The sequence below is a fragment of the Python bivittatus genome, unplaced genomic scaffold (genome assembly GCF_059951505.1).
Source record: "Python bivittatus isolate LINGU-HERP-01145 unplaced genomic scaffold, Pbiv_v1 ctg000340_np1212, whole genome shotgun sequence".
Taxonomy (NCBI): domain Eukaryota; kingdom Metazoa; phylum Chordata; class Lepidosauria; order Squamata; family Pythonidae; genus Python; species Python bivittatus.
The window spans coordinates 15229539-15253867 of record NW_028277056.1 but is presented as its reverse complement, the minus strand read 5'-3'; the positions used below and the strand labels follow the sequence as shown (position 1 = coordinate 15253867).

General features: G+C 36.6%; 1 protein-coding gene across 1 annotated transcript in view; it reads right to left on the bottom strand.

Moving 5' to 3' along the window:
• The window catches only part of CEP126 (centrosomal protein 126), a 30789-nt gene extending 7601 nt beyond the window's left edge, over positions 1–23188 (bottom strand). The window contains exons 1-9 of the mRNA XM_088140848.1: positions 22752–23188; positions 19076–19195; positions 16686–16834; positions 15122–15203; positions 10845–11007; positions 6463–8557; positions 2003–2164; positions 792–916; positions 279–360 (exon numbers count right to left, since the gene is read on the bottom strand). Coding sequence (XP_087996974.1) covers positions 279–360; positions 792–916; positions 2003–2164; positions 6463–8557; positions 10845–11007; positions 15122–15203; positions 16686–16834; positions 19076–19195; positions 22752–22987 — 3214 coding nt within the window. The 5' untranslated portion in view covers positions 22988–23188. The remainder of the gene's footprint in view (positions 1–278; positions 361–791; positions 917–2002; positions 2165–6462; positions 8558–10844; positions 11008–15121; positions 15204–16685; positions 16835–19075; positions 19196–22751) is intronic.
• Between the last annotated feature and the right edge of the window lie 1141 nt (positions 23189–24329).

Here is a 24329-nt window from a genome sequence, read left to right as displayed (position 1 = left end):
CTGACAATATCTCAATAGCTTTCTCATTGAATTCAAACCTATATTGACTTCTGTACCCTGTGTGCTTAAATTTCCAATTGAAAACCTGTGTCTTCTTTCTTAACTTCCTTCAACTGATCTTGACCATTTTTCTCTACTTCCCTCATATACACGAAGGTGTCAGGCGGCATACATGTTTAATGAATTATTATGTTCCACTCTGAGGGAATGACACCTATAGAAACGAACGACGACCTAATTATTCAGAGCCCAAATCAGATGGAAATATGCTGCATTACCTTCATCAGAATTACTGACGCCGCCTGTGACTCGCACTGGCTCGAACATACACTGAGCTTGCATTGTGGCTTGTGATATATTCTATATAAAAAAATTATCAAGCTATTTTTTTAAAAAGCAACAAAAATGAATTAAAAATCTAATTACATAAAACAGACAGATCATGGTCCAAAAGTAATATATATATATTTCTCTACTGTGGTTACATGTAAAATACATACTGTTAGGTGAAAACAAACTCTCAGTAAAAAAAAAGGCAGTGTACTGATAGTTACTTACACTATTGATTAAAAATGATTACAACGTTTCTAAAAGCTTGTACAAATGGAGTACGCATAAATGTCAGAATACTGACATTTTAAATAGCTTGCTATAAATGTTAGCATCCAGTTTGCTTTACGTATATTTTATTTGGGAACTTTTCCAAATACTTTGTATTTACTCGTAGAACTGTGATGTTTTGGCCAACAGCTATTTTTGATATTTTGACACAGTAATTTATCAGACCGTACCTGTCCAGCACTACTGGGTTTCCTTCCTGAAGAGCCTGACATTTGTCTCCTCTGTTCTAAAAGAGCCTTGCGTTTATTTTCATTATTTTCATTAATTTGTTTTCGTCTTGCAAAAGCAAAATGGGCTGAAAGTGATGAAAAAGCCCCACAAAAAATAGACTTGATTATCTTAAATTTAACTTATCAGGGTAGTTTTAACTTTATATTTTTGTTATAAGCCATTTTGAACATTCATTCATTCATTCATTCATTCATTCATTCATATATATATATATATCAGACAAATCATAAACACAAGGATCCCCAAAGTCAAGTGAAAAAAAAATGCATAGATCGCATAACCTCATCTTAATCTTTGTATTATATTGGCAATGCTTGATTTCCTAAATGATACATATATGCTTGCTTTTGTGTGACAAGTTTGCAATGAGGGTGTGAGGAAAAATAAAAATCAGGATAACACTGAGAGAAAAAGGATTAAAAACCAGTACTCATTTTCCCCACAGATGCATTTTTCCTTCTAAAAATGAAATATGATTCAATCACTGATTTTCCATTAATTTTGAAGGAGGCATCATCTCTCCACAGTGTATAGGAGAGCCTTTCTCAGCCCTACAACAGGAGAGGTTTCTAGTACAAGAAGTTGAAAACAGAACCTGCCATTTTCTCCAAAATGTGGGCTCATCCAATGAACTACAGGCCCATGCTAATAGTAACTACAATGTTTAGGGCATGGTTGTAAACCACTAAGTTTGAATGCTTTGGTTAGATTGATCAAACAGAATTCTAGTTTATCAGTAGCAACAGATTCTAAATGCAATTAACAATTAGTGGAGTTGAAAGCTAAGGAAAAATTGTTAATTATAACCAATTTAATTCTGGTATAAGTTCTTTAAAACCTGATCAGCACTGTTAGTCTGAATGTTCTGAAAAGGGAAACAGTAACAGTCCCAAGTAATATGCAAGTGAAGGAAGAAACAACTGCTGAATAAAAATATCACCAACAATTCCTCCAATATAAATATCTTTTCCAAATACACATTTCCATAAGCTTTTCATACACTAAAAGTATAACATATGCTAATAAAAATTACAGATTTCTAGGTACTGCACTGATTAAAAGAAGTTATTTTTTACTGAATTGCATAATTGTTTGCCAATGTATCCTTTAGTATTCTTTCAACATAAAAACCTCACAACAAAAATCTTACCACTTGGTTGGGAAGAAAAAATAGGATTCACCCTAACACCTGATTTCATATTGCTCATCAGATTGCCACCATCTATAGTGATGTGAGACACATTAGATCTAGTGTGCTGCAAGTCACCATTATTTGAATTATTGCATAAGGAAGCATAATGCTGTGAATCGCCTGAAAGTAATAAAAAACAGAAAAAATCCAATTACATTAGCATAATTCAGCTTGAGAACATAGAATTATTATTTTTTAATCCAGGAAGTATGAGTTCTTACTTATTTAAAAAAAGAAGCATTACTCTTATTTGTACCTCTTTCCTGTGAGGGGGACAGAACTATTACTATTAATGCCATTATTAACACTACTAGTAGTAATATTAATAGGAACATTAACAATAATTGCTTTAAAACTGTCAATATTATCTATGAGGATAAAGTTATAATCAGATGTAATTCACTAGCAAACCATGAAACCAAAATTACAAGGGAACAAAGCTGGTTTTACAACTTTGTACGCAAACACACTTCTGAATCAAGAAGTAAGGTCACAGAAAATAAATTGTCCATATTTTTAGCACAGTGGAGTTTGAATGGGAAATGGGAACTATTTTTACTCACAGAATTTTGCAGTTCTCTTCAGTACATTTGTACTTTTTTTAAAAATAAAGCAAAGGTATATCAGATGTAAGTGCAGTCTTTTTTATTTTTTATTTTTATTTTTGTAAAAAATAAATGTTACCCTGTGTTATAAAGGGTATGCAATGGGGAAAATATGGAAAACAGGCAGGTAAATTAAGCACACATTCCATTTAGAAGTATGTACAACAGCCATTAAAACTGTAAAGGCAGATTTGCTCTAAAGTGAATATATGCACACATACACACAAATTCAGACATCTCATCATCCTTTTCTCTTTTGGGATAAAAAAGGTTTTGAGTTAGGGTTAACCCTTATCTTTCACTAGTTCTCTCAGTTTTTTATACTAAAGATTTTGTTGTTATATAGAGTTTGCCTTCTGGAGGCTTATGATCTGTTTCTGTTTAAAATTGTTCTTACATTTTGTTTTTTAAATGTAAGCCACCCAGCGACATCTGGAGTCAAGAGGCTTCTAAGCTGTATTAAATAAATAAATAAGATTTATGTTCATCCTTTTATCACATGTATTTATTTATTAAATTTATATGCTGCCCAACTCCCAGAGACTTTGGGTGGTTTACAAATTGCAGTTTACAGATTGTTTAAAACACTAAAATAAGAAAACACAAAACAAAGATCAAAGATGGCAGAGATAACAAACCCAGACGGGAACAAAGAAAAAAAAGAAAAGGGGGCTTCAATCACGCTTATAAATGCATTTTATAACCGCTGTCAAAAAGATCAGAAGCCGCTTCTTTATAATCTTTTCTTTTCTTTTCCTTTTTTCTATTTTCTTTCTTATTCACTATTCTTCCATATTTTCTTTGTTTCTTTTCTAATATTTGTATTGCTTTTATCTTGCTAAAAATTTCTTCAATAAACTGTGTGTGTGTGTGTGTATAAAAATTGGGTATCATCAGCATACTGATGATACCGAACCCCAAACCAGCAGATGACCTCACCTAGCAGTTTCATGTAGATGTTGAAAAGGAGGGGAATGAGACTAGAACCCTGCGGCATCTCACAAAGGAGGGTCCTGGCGATTGATCAATCTATCTATCTAAACAAAAATACCTTTTTCTAAGGAAATATACACTGATACTTTGTATTTTCTTTATTGTCATTTACAGAAACTTTTTAAACATTTTTATTTGGGATTTATAATTTTAGTTGGAAAACTGTGTATTTTACCAGTCAGTGACAGCAGTAAGGTCATTCATTCATTCATTCATTCATTCATTCATTCATTCATTCACTGAGCAGTCACCATTCTCATTCATTCTTGGGTCTCCAAATGGCCCAATCGCTCTCTCATCTCATTCCCACTCATTCATTCATGTTACTTAGCAGGACGTTTTTTCTCTGGATCACATTAATTCAGAATGTTGTATATTTTTTCCCAAAATTCATCTCTGACTTTTCCATTATCACCATTCACTGGAGCATGACATGCAGCTGTCATCAACCAGTAGATTCTTCCTTTTATGCAACCTATGTAACACCAATTCATACTTTCTGACACACATTTTTAGCTCCTTCATTCATAATTAAACCTATACTTTCACTTCTCTCTGAATGAAAAAAATGATACACTCAGGATACCCAGTATGGAAGAATAATGTTCCTTTAGGAGAGACCCTATATAAAAAGAAGCATTACAATATGCAATCTAGGAATAATTTTTTCTAACATGTCTTTTTTATGTTGGGACTCCTAGAGAAAGATAACCTGACTATAGTTATTCAGCTTCTGGTATTATCATGCAACGATAAAAAATAGTTCAGAAGCTACATTTACTAAAAAATATAGCAATTAAATTATTAACTGGAATATCCTTCGATCTTATATATTTTTTTAAAATTGCTGTTCTTAACTTTTAAAGTTTTTTTTAGAAAAAAAAACACAAGTAGGGTTTGTTGCTGGATTCTATTTTTTGTCACTAATAAGGAAGGCGCTCTCATGGTCAAACCATCCCTCCCCCGAGGTGCTTTGGTTCTGAGGTCACCTGCACCTAGGGGTGACCAACAACTGGACAACTAGGTTTCTTTGCTGCCACCACCCCTTTGTTATAAACTAGAGTTCCACACTAGTCCTCTGGGGAATCAGGAGAGGACTGAAAAGGAAATCCTCACCCCACCCCAGGTCTGGCTGAATACAGAAAGGGAAAGCAATAGTGCAGCCAAGCTGAGGTGGGTGCTAGAAGGCAACCAGTCAACTCCAGGATTTAAACAAAAATAAACTTTATTAAAGGTGCCAAAAGAAGATAAGGTTCCACTCACACTATACTCAGTAAAAAAAGAGATAAAATACACAAAAACACACCCTAAGGCAATTCTAACTACAGCCACACAACTCAATTTCCAGCCTTGCCTGAGGTCACCCCTCATCCAGCACTCCAGCCAACTCTCAAAACTCCCCAAACTCTTCCCAACTCAAAACCTGACAGAACCTCCTTCTTTTCCTTTATTGGTTCTCAGGGGTCAGGTGACTCCCTGTGAGGACATAAGGCTGGCTTGTGATTTAAAGGGCCAGCTACTCCACACTATAGTCACATACACTTTTATTACTGGTGTAATCAAGCAAGTTTTAGGTTACTTTAATATCATGTGTTCATTTTAGGCTACATTCCTGTTAGGATAAAGGAGAGCATAACAATATTTTAAATGAGCAACCACCACAAGAAACAGTTTTGGAGTGTTTTTTGCCATTTACAAGCATAAACATGCTTTGGCAGGACTCTCGGCTGGACTCCTCACCCTCAATGCAGATATTATTTGGGCCCTCCAGTAATGGTGATGTTACCTCTCCTTCCCCATCATGAACAGACATCCCTAGCTCTCACAATGCTGCGGGAGGAAAAAACAAAAACAAAAAACGAAGGTCACCAGGTATCAACTAAAGACGTGCAGCTACTCTGCTTCTGCCCAGTTATAGCTCAAGCACTTCTATTGCATAAGCCTGTTTGTTTGCAAGGGGCAAAGGGATGCTGATGGCTGCCCCAATGCCACCATGAGGAGAGGGCGCTAAGTGACACAAAGAGTGTTGGAGAGCCCATCTAGGGCAAGCAGTGTAAAGTTCCAAAATTTAAATCCAAGATGATAACTATACAATGGTATAAAATACTTTATTTGAATGATTTATTTAGAAAATGTATATGGCCACCCATCATGCATATGAACTCTGTGCAGCTAATAACAATCAGTAAGAACAATATAATAAAACCGATATCAATTAACCCTCCCCCCAAACCCCACAGAATTAAAAGACAGCACAATAACTAAAGCACTGTAGAACAAACTCAACCACACAAACCACACCTAACATCCTTGGCCAGCACAGGGGGAAAAGCCAGGTCTTTACAGCCTTCTGGGAAACCAGGTGGGTTGGGGCCCTCCAGATCTCAGGGAGAAGGTGGTTCTATAGGACAGGCATTGCAACAGAGAAGGTAAGATATAACTATTATCCCACCCCACTATGGGGTGATTTATGATTTAATTTATGATTTAATTCAGTTACATTTTAAAAAATCTAGGGTGCTTCCATTCCCCAATCACAAAAGCACTGTGGTTTAATCTATTATGGTAACACTCCTCATGACTAAAAATACTAGGTCATTCCATCCCTACAGTTGTTTCACATACAATGGGTAGAGTAAGTTTAGAAGCAAGAAAAGGATACTTGTTCAAAAAGAGTTTTTTACTTTGAATTAGAATTAAGTTTGTCTCTTTTGGTATGTCTGTGTCCCATTAATTATTCATTCCCCTTGAAGAGATTTTCATATTTTATAAAACCAGAAATGTAAAAGATTCTTATGAAAAAATTGAGATGCATCTTACCAGCAGCACCATCCCTTTGAACCAATGCACGATGTACTCCTTGCCACAAAATTGTGATTTCTTCATCAGTTGGTGTGCGATCTGGACATAATCCATTTTCTGAGAATATGGGACTTCTCCTTGAAATGTTGTTGCAGTAGGCAACTGGTGGAATCGTATTCATAATGCACTTTGCCTTTGTCAAAGGCTCATAGGTATATATACTGTAGGAAGGTCTGATAGTGGCTATGTGAGAATGGCAAGAGCTACCTGAAGTTGAAGGATCTTCTGTATAACCTCTTCCCAAACTTTGACTTTCGGGCAACAGATTCTTGTCGCTCTGACTATTTTCAGCATCTGTGGAAGGCTTATTCAAATTTGATGATTGACACACACCATCTGTAGGATTTTCATCTGGCTTTTTGCTTTGTATAGGTTTACATGGAGGGTGGGGCATTATGATTTTGCCTGGAGCTCTTACTACTTTAGTAGCTTCACTAGCAGACTGTGGTCGGATAATGGCACTCTTCCGGTTTTTAGTTAATACAGTTGATGATGGAACCTTGGCAGATTTTGGTCTTTTCATCATTTTTGTTCTACCTTTCCGTGGATTCATTTTTGGATTTTTAGGATCACAATTATATATAAGAGGTATAATTTCTTCATTTCTTGGTGCCATCCATGCTTGCTTAGCAATATGATACCCTTTAGACACAAAGACACTGTGTATTGCATTCTCTGAGTTTCCAACACTAGTAAGTTTGGCAGATGTTTGAGAATTCTCTAAATTATTTTCTGGAAAAACAGAATTGAGCAAACAAGACGGAATGCTTCTAATGTTAGTTTTAGAAGCAGTGGCTTTAATTTGAAAGCCAGGTGCTTGGGGCTGTACCTGAGGTATTTCACTAACACTTGGTTCTGAAACTTTTTCATCATCATTAGCTTCCACTACTCTGTTAATTTCATCAAACCACCTTAGCTTTTTAGAATTCTTTTGAGCTTCCCCATCTTTCCCTTTTATTTTTGCCAATTCAACACTGTCTCTAGCAGAAGCCACAGGCTGATGCCCAAATCTGATACCTCTGTTTACAACCATTGCTTTGAAACAGCCAAGTTCATATTTAGATTCCTTTTTTAAAATGCTTTTTGGTAGTTTCACCACTTTTCTCTCACACATATTGTCATTCTTCTGCTGGTCAAGGTCAGATAAGTTGGTTGCTACATCTCCTTGGGGCATAGGTAAAATAATTTCAGCCTCTTTTCCTTCTCCATTGCCTTTGTGCTGATCAGTGCTGCCTTTAGAAGGCTCTTCAAATGTAGATGCCTCAACATTAACATGGTCAAAAGATTTTTCATCTTTAACTTCAGCTACATTATCTATATCTTCAGTACACCTTGCTGCATGAATATCTTTTCCCTTCTGCATGCAATTAAGTAAGAAGCTGTTGCTGTAATAGGAAGTGATATTCCACTGTTGATTAGGAAAGACTACATTGGGACTGAAGGTTTGTGCTGATGAAGTTTTGTTGTTCTGAGAAAGTTCAAAATTCTCTTGTTCTGAAACCGCAGGAGGAGGATCAGGGACAGTCAATGCTTTATTTAATTTGGCTACAAGTCTGTCAGCAGCTAAAGGATCCCCTGTGCTAATTATGTTTGAAGACGGACAGTTCAACAGAAAGCTTTTGTCTTCTGTTTTATTTTGTTCAAAAGTTAGATTACCATCAGAAGCACATCTCTCAGACTCTCTCTGTTCAGATGAAGTTGGAACTGATGATTTCAGGTCAGGACTGCATGTGTCCTCATCAGATGGTACAACATTGTATTTAATTAAAATGTCACGAAAAGGGGAGGTTGTCTGGATATTTGAAGTATTTAAATTTATAAGCCAATTATTCACATGCTGATTTTTAGAAAAAGTATCCTCACGTTCAGCTGATAAATGTTTACTTCTGCTCTTTGATCCTTCTGAATGCTGGACTGAAGACTCCAACTGAGTAGATAAAGATGAGGTTTTAGAGGGTGCTCTGCAACTTCCATTTGGTTCTCCAGCCTCAAGGCTGTCAACACTACAAACACTTCCTGAACGGGCTATTTCATTTACTTCTTGATGAAAATCCTGAGCAAGAAAAATAAAATATGAAGATAATTTAACATGGTTCCTACTTCATCATAGTTTTCATTCAGTTTCAGAAAAATCTGGGAAATTCCATGAAACATAATAGTAAGACATGTTTAGGTCTGTAGTTCAGGGCAAAAAGATGAGCTTACTGATGCTTTGTGCCAAATTGACTGATTTTTTTCAGACATCACACAACTTCATTTTTAGGTACCCCAATTTTAGGGTGACACAATTTTCAATGTTTAGGTTCTGGCATGCACATATTCTTACAACTTCATGCCTATAATTCTTCCATTTTCGTGTCACCTGTTCATCTGAAGATATCCATAAAAATATTTCTAGTCTGATGCTACAACTGTAGACATAATATTACCTATGAAATTGGTTGGGATACACAAGGCCAGTAACTGTGGCATCTAGCAAGAATATTTTGGATATATCTGATTGTTGAAAAGCTCCATAAAACAGAAATTAAAAATGTTTTATTTCATTATATAAAAACTGATCTGAATATTATATTTTCTCTTTCCTTACTTAGAAAAAAGAACTAATTAAACTTGTTTAGCAACTGATAACAGATCCATAAATGTTTATTATGGAATGTGGATTTTATTGGAAAAATAGAAACTATAGTTTAAATAGAAAATTCTCAAGTATAAAGCATTCACAAACATACAAATATAACAATGAAGATGCCATTGCACTGAGATTTAGAAATGAACACTGTATTTATTTTGAGGTATAGCTATATACATTTGTACTAATTATAGGATTAGGTTGATTTTTTTACTGTCTGAGAAAAGGAATTTCAGGTATTTATAATTCTGCTGGGCTTATAGAATGGCAAACTGAGAAGTCAAATAAACATAAAGTGCAATCAAATAAATATGATGTGCAGTCTGATTTTTGCACTCCTCCATGTAATCATGTTACATGCAGTGATTTTGACTGACATGAGAAGGCAACAAAAAACAGCTTATTCATATTGTGACAGAATGCTCTACAACAATCATAAAAACTGTTTCTCACATCTCACCTTTATTTAATAAAAATGGTTCTTAGTTTATAGCAGTCGAAGAGTAAAATAACAAAAACATCGGTGAAACAATTTCAATAGTTACTCTGTTCTATTTTCATTTGACTATATGTTTATATCCCAATATAAATAATAATCAGAAAGAGAATGGTCATCAATATTTGTACAGCTAGATATGGTTCATTACAAAAGACTCGGTGTCTCCTAGTGGCTATTCGATGTAAAAAAAAAAAAAAAGTTAAATTGTTCACAGCATTATTTTATAATTCAAGCAACTACAGACACTCTTCCTTCCCAATTCTTCAGCTCAGATGCCTTCTGAACAATAAGTATAGTAGAATAGTAATTGCCTAGCCAGAATAATTTACTAGCCCCAAATATTTACCTCATCAAAATTCTGGGTGATTAAACAATTTTATACAGCAGGAAAATTAATAATTAAATCCTTCCTACCACTAACTGAGCTGGTCCATAGAATCGAGAATCAGACACGATTGAACTGATAGCATCATCATCATCATCATCACCACTAACTGAACTACTTCAAATCAATGATATTAAATACCATTCTTTGGAACAATAGATATAAGCCTGGCTTTAAACAAAAAAGGGCAGGATTGTTTAAAAATAACATGCACAAATGTTCTCTGAGCATCCAAGAGCACAGTATTGAAAGGATAGGGTACATGGTCCAGAATCAGCTCTATACCACCACTACCCCCAAAAAAATCCCACCAAAAATGTGGAATATAAATAATAGGATAGAAAGGATAAAATGGATGTAATAAACTTTTTACACTAGGAAATTTACAAGTGCTAAGCCATAACAATTTTGTCAGTATCTAGGATATGAATATATCAATATCTATTCAAAGTAAGGTCATCTTTTAATTTAAAATCTGCTACCAGTAATCTGAACTGTACTTCACTTAAGTTTGAAAAAAATATTGGGTACTTCCCCCAACACTCACAGGCAGAAATTCAGTTGTGTCCTGTGCTCCAAGCTAATATTTTCTTTTTCAGTGATTATATTAGCCAGTAAGATAATACTGCAGTAGATATTTGAAAACAATCGAATTTTATTTAATTGGAGTGGGAAAGGGTTATATTAATTTTTCTTTAGGAAGTCTGATTTGAAGTCAGGATATTTCTGTTAAACCCATCAAAAGCAATTAGAATATTAAGCATGCCTGCTTAGATATTTTGAGAATTCTTCTTTTAAGAAGAAAAAGTTTAAAGTAATCATACCTGAAGGTTGCTGAAATGCTGTTTTTGTAATTGCTGCTGCATTTCATCTAGATTTTGTTGGAAGAGAAGTTGGCCATTACCCAGATTTGTCCTGTTTTTTGCCTGTAGTGTCCTATCACAAACAGGTTTTGCTGAGTTCTGTTTCCAATGAAAAGGACCATTTCTGGTACTTGAAGAATCTGTCTCAATGGAGCTTGGAAGGATGAAACATTACCATTATTTCTTGCTAATGTTCACCAGGTTTATGAACAAAATGCCATAATTAACTGTTTTAAAACAAATTACAAGTGCAACTTCTAGAAAACTGGATCCATTTAATAGCCAATAGCTAATATATAGTATTCTTGAGAACTGTATTTTAGTTTTAAAAAAAATTGTCCAAACCTATGAACCGAACTAGAACTATGTAGCTGTATTTTACTGTTGTGAAATGCTTTCCTAATTCTTAAGCATATACATGATTAAATAATGTATTTTCATCTTTAATTCTTCTGCCTTCTGTTTATAGATTGAACTGAAATGTTTAGATATTCAACTGAAACACTATTTACTCATTTACTATAGCATTTTTATTGTTGAAAAATTGTTCATACTGCTTGGTTATTTTCTGATGCTTTGTATGTTTAATATATTAGTTTGATCTTCTTTTTGAAAAGAAAAGCACATTAAAATAACATAATGGAAAAAAAGTCCTTATATTTCCTAGGGTTTTTTTCCTTCCAGTAGTTAGTATCTTTTTCACTGTAATAATGCATAATTTGTGTCTCAGTTTGTGGATGGTATTTCACCAGTCTAACAAAATAGGTTAAGTCTCTGCCCAGACATGTCTAGATAATCTATTAAAAAGCCATTTTGCTGTTTTAACATAAAAGATGTAGTTTTGAACATAGTGCATTATAAGAACAGCACTGTGTTCCTAAATCTACATGGTGGTATTTTCCCCCTGCATGCCTCTTTCTACATAGATTTCTTTTCTTTCTATTTTCCTCATGTTCTGGTACCTGGAAACATAATAAAATCTTTCATATAGGTTTATAATTAAGAATACTACTAAGCATTTGATACAGGTAGACCTCGCTTACCAATTGCTTCATTCAACAACTGTTTGAAGTTACAACGGTGCTGAAAAAATAACCTTACGACTAAAGCCCACATTTATGACTTTCACAGCATCCCTCAGTCATGTAACCGCTGTTATAGTCAGTACACTTGTGTCTGACCTGTTGTTTTTCTTTCCCCCCCCTGCAGAGTAAAGAGATTGGAGAGGAAGGGATTTAAAGAGAGAAAGGAGGCACACAATGGGGAATACACATAGAAAGGAATGTGGTGGTGCTGGCAGCCCTGAGTGCACTATGCAAACAGCCTGGTGTATTCCCCATTGTGTGCCTGCTTACTCTCTTGTAATCCCTTCCTCTCCAATGAATGTAAATACAAACATTAATTCCCTTCTTGCTAATTATCCCAGCACAGGGATAAGCATTCCAAGGGCAGAGGCGTGGTTAGGAGGCAAACAAGCTGAAGGTGTTAAATTGATTAGTTTTGTCAGTTACAGTCAGCAGCTGCCAGAGACCTCAGAACCCAGGTGAGCATTCTGAAGGGTGGGGGAGTGAGGAAAAGGAAAGCACAGTCACGGTCACATGATTTCCCACTTAGCGACCACTTCACTTAACAACAGAGCTGCCAATCCCAATTATGGTCTCTAAACAAGGACTACCTGTATAACAATCTGAACATTTGGTAGTGATAATAATAAACATCTGATTTCAAATTAGTTGTAACTGCAGCAGTTTTATGTAAACTGCATAATGTATTGGGCAAATATGTTTGTATGTATATATTTAAAACATAGGTACAAAATATTATCTCAATCATCTTTTAGTAAGAATTGGAGAAACGTGCAACCTTCAGAATAATTTTATTGCATGCCATAGAAGGATAACACAACACTGTAAACGACAAGTACAAAACTAGTGGTTCTGAACTGATACAGCACAGTTAAGTACTTTGAGGCTGGCATGTTGTTTAGAGAAGCCATAAAATAACAGAAGCACTGAATCCCTGGCAGAAGCAGATTCTGTGGCAGAAGGAAGGGGACTGTAATGGACTTTCGGATTAAGGGGGGGATCATTTTAAATGTTCAGAGGATAATATTCTCTTGAATTACATATCAGTACATGGAATTTGACAATTGGACAACATAAATGGATTCTCTGTGCTCTTACTATGGCCAAAAGACTGATACTGCAGCACTGGGAAGATAAATGTATGGCTCCATTTATTCAATGGATTGAAGACCTGATTACACTTGCCACCTATGAGCGGATTGCCTATACAGTAGATGTAGATTTTATATGGACAAGTATAGTGAAATATGAAACTCATTTATACAAAATACAGTAGGTTAAAAAAGGATGATAGTTACAGAAGCATATTAGAAATAAATACACACTTGAATAATATTTACATCAGATAAGTATATATAGAATTGTAACTGCTAACTGTTCTAACGATATATTATACTTTGTTTCTTTTTTTTTCTGTTGCCTTTTTTTCACTTTTTTTTAAAGCATTTTGTGTGCATTGTTTTGGGGGAGGATATATGTATCTGCATCGTAATTATCTTTGCGTTCTGTTCCTTTTTCTTTTTGTTACTATTTTAAAAGCAAACAAAAAAAATTAAAAAGAGGGGGATCACTTTTGAATACTATCATTTTTCCAAGAGGAAGCAACTGCTAACCAGTGGTAATCAGCTGACCTCTACTCTTTCAATGGCAAAGGAAAGGACCACTCTGATGCAGAGGCAGGTGTATGCTATGCCACCTGCTTATATTGCAAAAGGTTTTGAGCTGGTACAAACAAGCAAAGCATTTTATCACCACAGGCTCATCCACTCTTGAAAACAGATTCAATCTATCCTGACCAGGGCAGAGTCAAATGATCAGGCAACGGGGAAGAATGGCCTAATAGGTCAGACAGAACTTCCCAGACACATAAGCAGAGACTTGGTAGGTCAATATGGAAGATAGGAAATGACACAAATATGGGGCCAAGTAATATTGATTTCCAGCGTCACTGGTAAAGTGTTGATGTTGAATGACCATTCAGTCAGCCTGACGAAGTTTGTCAGGATCAGTACCTAATGCAAGGTCATGCTTCCACTACATATCTTGCCACTGCACACCATTTTCAGCAGTGCCTACAACAAACCAGAGGCTGTGCATGTTGAAAGAAACTACTCCTTATCACCCCAAAGTAAGCTTTAGCGATGACTTTCACAAGATCTTGTATACCTACCCAGGTTTCTTAGCTCTACAATGACTGCTATTTTTAGAGAAATTGATCAGCAATAAGAGATATTTGCTAATGTTATATTTAACCAATCAGTATCAGTAAAGACTTCTCATACATAGAAGCTCTTGCACCTACCTGTGTAAAATTTGGCAGGATTCATTCCTACAAAAGGGACAGTTATGCCTGCAAATATCATCCCATTATCTATCTACCTATCTAGAGTTATACACCTTTTTAAAAGATAACTTTAAAAACTTTGGCATCAAAATCCTTTTACTTCTGCATCTGAAATCTGGATGGCTTTATCCCCTTAGCAAAACTCTGGTATACCCACAAATTTCATCCTACTCTTCTACTAATTAAAATGTCAGCCATTTGTTAATTTTATATGCTAGTTAATGGGAGGAATAAAACTTCAAGTTTCTGAGCCTTTCTTTGAATTCAGCCCTAATCAAGTGGCCTGTGATTTGACATGAACTGGACTGTTTCCTAAATCTTAGGAAATGCTGTATCTGAAATGGAAGGATTTAGCATGTATAAAACCAGTAAGGATCAAAGCATAAAACAACATAAACAAGAACTTAAAATCATTCAGAACTCATGGGTTTATTCAAAATTGAAGATAATAATTTCTTATGAAATGAAGAGAATTTGATAAATGATATCAAATTCCCAGAAGAATCTGTGAGAATATCCAGCATTGTAACATCAAAGAAAGGAACTTTGGCAAAATGTTGTGTAGCATTTCAGAGTTTTACGTAGGAAATACCTGAAGTGAATAAGCTAAGAGTTTCAAAATCCAATTATAAGCATAAGAATAACCATACTGAAAGACTGTATTAGCAGTCCTCTTTATTACAAATACTTTCCTTGTACAGTAGTTTCAGAAGATTAGCCAATTTATGTAAGCTATTTTGTGTAATTATTCTCTAAACATTAGTTGTTGTTTCAATGACCCTATTCTTGAATTGAATAAAATAATTTACCTTCCAGTGACTCTGGATGATGATAATCCTGACACCTGAATTTTCTGGGCTTCATCCAATTTATTTTCTGGCTTTCTCTGCACTGTAGTAAAAAACAGGCAAAACATTTGATTAAATATCAGATTCTTAATATAATATTGGGAATATTTTTTTAAAAAAAATGCCTACATGTCTAAAAAATGGTTCCATGCACTATTCCTTTAATCCAATCTTTAATATGTCTACCTGCAACAAGAATGAGACATCTTCTGGCTCTGGAGACTGCAATGGCTTCCATAAAAGACTTTGGGGATATCACAAGTGTGGAACCATGACCAATACTCATATTTTCCCTCATTCTCCCTCTTTCTCACACACAGCCACACATAGCTTTCTTAGAGAAAAATTGTTATTAAAAAACAATGTTATCATTTATTTATCATTACCGACATTTCTATGCTGTATATTCCAAATGACCCTAAGCAAAAGACAAAGATTAAACACAAGACAGACAAGACCAACGTAAATCTTAATGCCACAATCCAGCAGGGGCAGACCCAAACTTAACATCTTCCAAATGCTCTCTCCCATAGCCAGGTTTTCACCTCTATTCAGAAGCTCATGAAGGAAGCAGTGTCTCTATGTATACCGGTAGTCTTTGGGTTATGACAACTCATTCAGTGACTGTTAAAAGTTACAATGGTGCTGAATGAGGGGGTTTATGACTGGTCCTCTAAGTTGTGGCCATTGCAGCATCCCCATGACCACATGATCCTGATTCAGGCGCTTGGCAACTGGCTCACAATTACAATGGCTACAGTGTCCCACAGTCACGTGAACACCATTTGCAAACTTCCCTGCCAGCTTCCCCCAAGCAAAATCAATGGGGAAGCCGGAAGGAGGTTGCAAGTCGCTCTCACAAGTCACTTCCACTCCTGCCACTTTTTCTTTCGAGGACCCTCCAGGAAGCACTAAAATGGATAGTAAAATTTGTTCCTGCAAAACGTTATAAATTTTTACTGCATAATTTATATTTTTGCTGAGATATTTTAGCTAATTAGATTGACAGCAGACACAATGTCAGGTCAACAACTGATTTGATTTTAAAAACCTGAAAAGCCTTTGGTGCAGCAAGCTAATTTATTTACCCTCTGATTTTACATAATTGCACTGCTGTTTACAATTAATATTCTATTTTTGAAAAATGAAAGTATTTCTTCATTGCATACATTTCATATATATATTATGGAATGCTCCTAGACCAGGTATTCATTTGACTGATTAGTATTCATCTGGAAGAGCCAGTTTTAGCGACTAAGGCACCAGGCTAGAAACCGAGAGACCATGAATTTTAGTCCTACTTTGGGTATGAAGCCAGTTGGGTGACCTTGGGCCAGTCATACTCTCTCAGCCCTTGGAAGGAGGCAATGGCAAACCACTTTGAAATCTTGCCAAGAAAACTACAGGGACTAGTCCAGGCAGTCACCAGGAGTTAACACTGACTTGAAGGCACAAAATAACTATAATAACAGCAACAATAATAATACCTCTGTTTACTGACAGAAACAGATATTATTTTACCAACCTCCTCCCTTCCTGTGTTGTGAAGATAAAAGATGACTGCGTTGGAATCTTTCAGTTGCTTCCTGATGTTTCAGTTTCCTCTGCAGCAATATTTGTTCTCTAAATTTTTGTTCTTTTTCTTCATCCTCTTTCCATTTTAATTCAAGTGCTCTATTTAAAAACTATAGCTTTTAGTAATAACAACTACATTTTAAGCATGTCAGTTACACCATTTCATTTAAACACTTCCTTCTCCAACTTTATATTTATTTTTGGGAGAAAATATAGAACTGTAATATAAGACTTAAACAGGATTAACATTATTTAAAAAACAAACAAACCCTGGAAAATCCTGATCATCTGAAAGGCATGATATATCCCACCCACAGCAATCCCTTTAGCAATATCCATAGAGTGCTTTAAAGTCTATGCTGAAAATTAATATTCTAGAAGTAACAGATGCATGTTGTGGTTTTTTATCAGGCAAATTTATTCTGAATAGATCAGGGCTGCTACCATAGAAAATATATTGTTTCTGAAAGGGCTCCTATGAGACATGTTGTACGTTGCATCCATAAAAATAACTGTATTAACAATTAAGTGTTACATCCAATTCACCTGTCCTTATGCATCACTTTCCCTTCTCCACATCTTTGCAAAAATAATCTGTGATTTTACTTTGGTTTCTTATGATCAAAATCTAAGTGCAATGCCTTTTGTACTTAGATGAGTATAATATTAAAAAAAAAAAAGATATGAACAGTAGTTTAGCAGTGTGTCACAGAGTTAACTCAAGGAATCTATTTGTATCCAAGCATATTCCATATCAATTTGTACACTAATGAACTTTATTCAACATTGCACAATGAACAATGGGAAAATATGTGGAATAAAGGTTTGAAATTTACATTGAATTATAATTTAAAAGAAAATGTTTATACAATGATGTATCGTTGGTACTTAACTCCTGATAAGTTATCAAAAATATATGTTGGTGTTTGCAGGGTGAAGGAACCTTTTATCATCTTTGGTGGACCTGTGAAAAGGCTAAAAAATTTTGGGATCAGACATATATCGCTATTCAAAAGATTCTTAAAGTGAGCATTAAAAAAAAACAGAACTGTTTTTATTGGGTTTGATGGAGAAAGGACTGGAGAAACAACATGGAACTTTGCTTTTGTATATGATCACAGCTGCAAGACTGTTATATGCACAAAGATGGAAGGATCCACAAATACCTACAGTGGAAGAATGGATCATTACATTAATGGATTTGGCTCAAATGGCGAAGTTAACAGCATTAATAAGAGATAATACTGTTTCTAAATTTGTCTCCTCATGGCAACCCTTCTTCGATTAAGTGCTTGTGTGGGAAAAAAATGAGGTTCTGATTGTGGGTTTTAATTAGACACAATCTAGATGGTTTGTGTTGATAGAAATAATGTGAATTTGGATTAATTAGTGGTAAGAGATTAATTTTCTTTCAATCTGTATCTATATCTGTATTGGAGATAGTTGGAAGTCACTTTGTTTCATTTTTCTATCTATTCTCACTATTTTAGTCTTAGTCTTTTTCTTTTAGTTCTACCCACTTTCTTTGTTGTACTTTCTGTTGTGTATTTTAATTGTACTTTCTATATAATAAAGTTTTCATTAAAAAAACAACATTGCACAATGAAAAGCAGTAGTATAACAACATTTAATAATAAGAGAGGTGTTTGGGTCAGGAGGTTACAAGTAGTCCTCGTTCAGCAACTGCCTCATTTAGCCACCAGTTACAATGGTAGTGAAAAAGTAACTTCATGACCAATCCTCACATTTACGACCTTCGCAGGTCTGTAAACCAAAGGAAAGCTGAAATAAGATCATAAGCACAGTTTCACATAGTGACCACTTCACTTAATGAACAAGTTGCTGGTCCCAATTATGGTCACTAAATGAGGACTATCTGTAAATGAGTTCTGCTGTTGTTGATGTGCTCTTTTTGTGCCCCCACTGTTTATCTTTGGGTACTAGGGGTTGTATGTTGGTGGGGGGGGGGTTGTGTTTTTAATCCTTGAATGTCACCCAGAGTCATCTGTGTGAAATGGGCAGCTATAAATCATATAAAATGAATAACATAATGGCTTATTTTCATGATTTTGTTTAAGATTTATTTCAAAAGATCACTATCCTGTAACTCTCATTATTTATTTAAAAGTTTTATTGATTTAAATGGAGCCACTTCAAACAAAGCTTAATCAAGATCCAACATACTTCTTTTCTTATGAAGGAACTGAAATGTTTCACTATTTAAATAAGCTGCTATCTGTTCAGTCATCATACCATATTGGAAAGTCAACATACACACAGGACAACAGCTAATCTGCATTACTGTAAAATAAAAAAAAAGCATGCCTGATATTTACATACCTCCTCCTTTTATTTGTTTCTATAGAATGTTTTCTTGCTCTGTTACGAAACAATCTTTGGTCCTTTAGCAACTCATGACGCTCTTTTGATAAATCTCTCTCAAGAAGAATCTTTAGATTTCTGATTATGAGATTAAGAAATTTTAATAAAAATCCTAAAAACAGAGAATAAGCTCCTAGTTTTGATAACAATTACAAACTAAGCCTTTTATAGTGTAGTATTGACATGGCTGCCTTTATAGGAGTCCAATTTATTAAAAAATAATAACAACAGTGTTTTAACCCAGATGTAATATTTATTAGCACTGTATTGTTAAGGCTTTAAACAAATGAATATAAGGGACTTGTTAGACCAGGACAAAGTCTGATCTATCATTCTATGTCATAGTGAGGCCAATCAGCTGCAACCAAGAGATGAAGATAACTGTCTTCAAATGCTGCTTCTTAGTGACTAAATCTAGGGCATACTAGAGTAACCCTGTTCTCCCTTAATTCGTCTAACCCCTTTACATTGTTGAATTCTACTGCTCAGCTATGAATCTTTTTATTGATACAGATTCTTCTTGAAGTATTTAACTTCAAACGATGAGCCAGATCTTAATTCAGCTTTCAAACTCTTCAAATATTTGCCTTCAAATATTTCCACACATGGAATTTATTTCTTGTTTTTCTACAGCTTTTACGCAAAAATGACATTTTATTTGAGCTACCTACCACAGTTCCAAAATCTCTGTCAATGCCAGCTCAGACCCTATTAGTGTATATGGGAAACAGATTTCTGATTGCTTCAGTGTGATTCTCTATATTTATGCAGCCAGGTTAGTGAGATCCTTTTGTAACTCTTTGCAATCCTTTTTTTTTTAATTTAACAACTGAATAATTAAGTATCAGCAAATCTGGCCCACCCATTGTCATTTAACTCTGTATCACTTATGAGTTCAGTAGCATCAGTGTTAAAAATCTGTGAAAACTGACTACCTATTCCCTACTCTCTCTGATTCCTGTTCTTCAACTAATTGTCAATCTAAAGAATGAAATATTAATTCAAGCTCAATTTAGTATTAACATACAGAGTTCTTATACACTTATTTGGAATTAAAGTCCACCTTGTAAGAACTTAAAAGATTTGCTAGGCAATGCAAGAAGATAGCAGTTAACAGCTTTTACCACCCTCTCCAAATAGCTTTTATACTGTACATACATAACTATTTATTTTAAACAGTCATTCATTAAAAGCTCAAAGTTGCTATCCTATAACTGCTTAGTCTATTGTGACTGAAGCGGTATAGAAATGTCATACATAAATAAGATAGAAATAAGCCCCACTGAATTCAATATGACATATTCATGAGTAGGTGCAGATAATATTATGTTAATAAAACATAATTCTGGGTCAAACAATCGTCCATCCAGGACTTTTTGTTAGTTTGAGTCAAACTGTATTCTTCAAAGATAAGTCTTACTAACACACAGTACAGGGAATCCTCAATTTCACAGACCCCACTTTATGGACTTTGAATGCAACAAACCAAGTTTGTGTCCAGACATAACCTGAAAAACAGATGTGTCAATGGCTCCCAAAGTAGTGTAATAGTCTGTATGAGCCAGTCAAATTTACATTAGTTTTACACAATTTGCAAATTATATCAATCACTCAATTTACGCAACTTACATAACAATGTCATTAGGAAAGTGGTGTACATTGCTGCAAATGACATATTTTGCATCATTTGCGTAATGACATCATTATAAAAATGACTGAAAAAGCCACAGATCTAACTGGGAGTTAACAGACCTTTAGGAGTAATGGATACCCCCTCTTTCCAGTTGGTCCCTGAAATTAAGTTTCATACACATGAAAAGACTGAGCATTTCTACTGCCTTATGCCAGACTATAGTAATTTAATGCATTATAGCAGGGATTAGCCAGCTTGGGTTCTGGCTTTCCAAAAATCAGGCCTCCAGTGTTAAAGACTACCCTTCTTCTAAATCATAATGCATTACACTAAAATCAGTATTATGAGTGCCCACTTGACAGGGAGTTCAAGCCAATCCTGGTTCTCTGAAGCAATCTGCACATTCTGCATTAAAAATGAATACAGGTAGTCTTCGCTTAACAACTACAATTGGGACCAGAATCTTTATCGTTGAGTGAAGCGGTTGTTAAGCGGGGACTACCTGTACTGAAGTTGTTTTAAATATTTACATAAAAAACTAATCAACAGTGCACATGGATTCATATATCCAAGCAAATCCAGAAAGTGATCATTTTAATCATAAAGTACAAAACTTCCTTTGACAAGTCAACTCCTATCCCACATGCTTGTTTGCCAAATCTATACATTAACCTTAACTGCATAGTGAGTAGACAATGGTTGTTTGTATAACATTCTAACCTGTGGTTGTGAGAAAGGAAGAAAAACTCTATCCACATTTTCAGTCCCATGCATGATTGTATATCTCTGTTATGTATTTCCTTACATATCTTAGCCACAAGCTAAAAGGTTCCAGATGCTTTAATATTTCCTAATATGGAAGCAGCTTTAGTCCTCTAGTCATTTTGATTCCCCTTTCTCAGCTGAACAATACAGTATCTCTTTTCAGAAATGATGACCAGAACTGCATACAGTACTCCAAGTGCAATCTCACTACAGATTTATATTAGACCACACTGGCAGCTTGATTTTCAATTCCATTCTGAATGATTCAAAGCATGACATTTGACTTTTTACAAAACATGCCTACAAGCTTGAAATGTTCATTGACCTATCCTATGATTTTGAGATCCATTTCCTGACTGGCCACTGCCAGTCCAGAACCTAGTAATGAATCTGTGAAGTTTATATCATTGGAGGCTAATGTGCATCATACCGCATTACTTGCACTGAATTACATCTGCTATTTTGGGGCCCACCCATCAAATTTAGATCCTCTTAAATCCCTTTGCACTTCCTTATTTTATTACCCTGAAAAGCATGGAACCATAACTAGCAAACTCACTGCTCATACCTCTGTATCCTTTATAAACAATTTAAATTGGTCACAAAGGGTTTTACCCTCTTTAAACATTCTTCCAATTTGACCCCTCTGCTTCTAGTTCTTTAGTCTGTTTCTACCCATGAAACCCATGAAAGCATGCTCTTTTCCCAATCACCTGTTAGGTACACATTTCAAATAAATACAAGTAACATCTGGATGCCCCCTAACTCTTGAATGCCCTTCTGAGTAGAAAAGCAGGGTAATGCTGTCACACACCACCCTTGAAAAGCACGGTGTTTGGCTTAAGCGCATCCCTGTAAATCCAAACAATAGTGGCTTCTTGGTGCTCTCTGACTTGGTTGTCTTCTTGCAGATGTAATTATAAGCATCTTTAAGAAACAACCAAGCACAGAGAGCACCCAACAGTTTAACCCTGAGCTCCACATATTCCCATCTACTGCTGGCTGATTCAGTGAAGCAGTGCTTCTCAACCTCGGCAACTTTAAGACGCATGGACTTCAAATCCCCAAACTCCCCAAACTGGGAATTGAGGTCCACACATCTTAACGCTGCCAAGGTTGAGAAACACTGCAGTAAAGGATGGTTCAACAAAGCATGGGCTCTGCTTGCAAATGCGGCCCGCCTGACCGCCCTCCCCATTCCCACGAACCCCGGCTCCCTTCCAGTTGGGAGGATACGTGCAGGGGACGAAGGCGTTCAAAGACCGGCGGCTGAGTCCCCGCGGCGGGGCACTTTCCGAGAAGCCCTTCCTCCAGCATGGAGCAGCCGCGGACAGGTCGGCGCCGGCTGCGGCTTCCGCGGCCGCCCTAACCGCGGCGTGGCTGCCGCCCTCTGCCGCCCTCCCGAGGCTGGGGTAGTAGCAGCCACTGCTGCTGCTGCTGCTGCCGCCGCCGCCGCTGCCGCCAAGCTCCATCCACCCTTAGCCTTCCGCCGCCATCCTCCTCTGCGCCCTACACAGGGCCAGTCAGTCGCCCCGGCACGCGGTGGGTCTGACGGGGTTCGGGCGTTCGCGTTCGGGGCTCTTCGGACCACCCGCAGCGGGGCCCCGCGAGCCTCGCTTGCCGCCTCGGGAGCACCCAGAGAAGCCCCTCAGCGGGCTCCAGAGCCGCGCGGCCGCCGCAACGCCATCTTAGCAACCGGCAACGCCGCTTTCGTCGCCACGGCAACCAAGCCCCACGCTGAAGGGGCGGAGCTTCGAAGAGGGAAGGGGAGGGAGAGGGAGAAGGGACTTCCCCAGGCCTGCTTTCCTGATTGACGGAGACTCCAACTCCCAGAATTCCATGTTTCATCAGTAGGGGCGGTGGACTGCAGAAGATGCACTTTTAGTTTCTGGCCCCTCCCTCGTGTCCCCCGTTCCCCCCCCTTAGGGCTTTCTGTGACTGTTCAGAGGTGCTCAGGATATTTTTTTTGGGGGGGGGTGCCTTTAAATCAGTTTAGACTCCTGGCGACTGCCTGGACAAGCCCCTGCAGTTTTCTTGACAAGGTTTTGGAAGTGGTTGCCATTGCCTGCTTCCTAGGGCTGAGAGAGAGTGACTGGCCCAAGGTCGCCCAGCTGGCTTCGTGCCTGAGGCAGGACTAGAACTCATAGTCTCCCAGTTTCTAGCCTGGTGCCTTAACCAATACACCAAACTGGCTGGTCATTATCCTTGACCATTGGATAATGGTCAGATAAGAGTTGGGATTTTTCCTGGTGATCAAAACAACAGCTACCTTAGGATGTCATATGTTTACTCCACACACCCTCCCCTGTGATGCAGTTGTTAAATAGACTTTTGTATTATAGACTTTTGCACAAGATCAGTATTATTATTACTTTGTGCCTTTGAGTCAGCCTTGATTGCTTGTGACTGCAAAGACAAGTCCCTGCAGTTTTCTTGGCAGTATTTTTGGACGTGGTCATCGCTTCTTCCTAGGGCTGGAGAGGGAGACCGGCCCAAAGTCACACAGCTGAATTCATGGCTAAGGCAGGACTAGAATTCGGATATCTCTGCTCAAAGACCACACCTTAACTACTAGACCAAAGTAGCCCTCAGCATTATTACTAATAATAATAATAATAATAATAATAATAATAATAATATTTATTAAATTCATATATCACCTGACTTCTAGCAACTCTGGGTGGGCTATACCAGTAGTGGTATAATACAATTACTCCATGCCTCCTTCCCCATTTAATGTAGATTTTGGATATTTTCTTTGGCCAAAACAACAGCCAGATCCTCTTACTCCTCCTTCTCCTTCTCCTTCTCCTC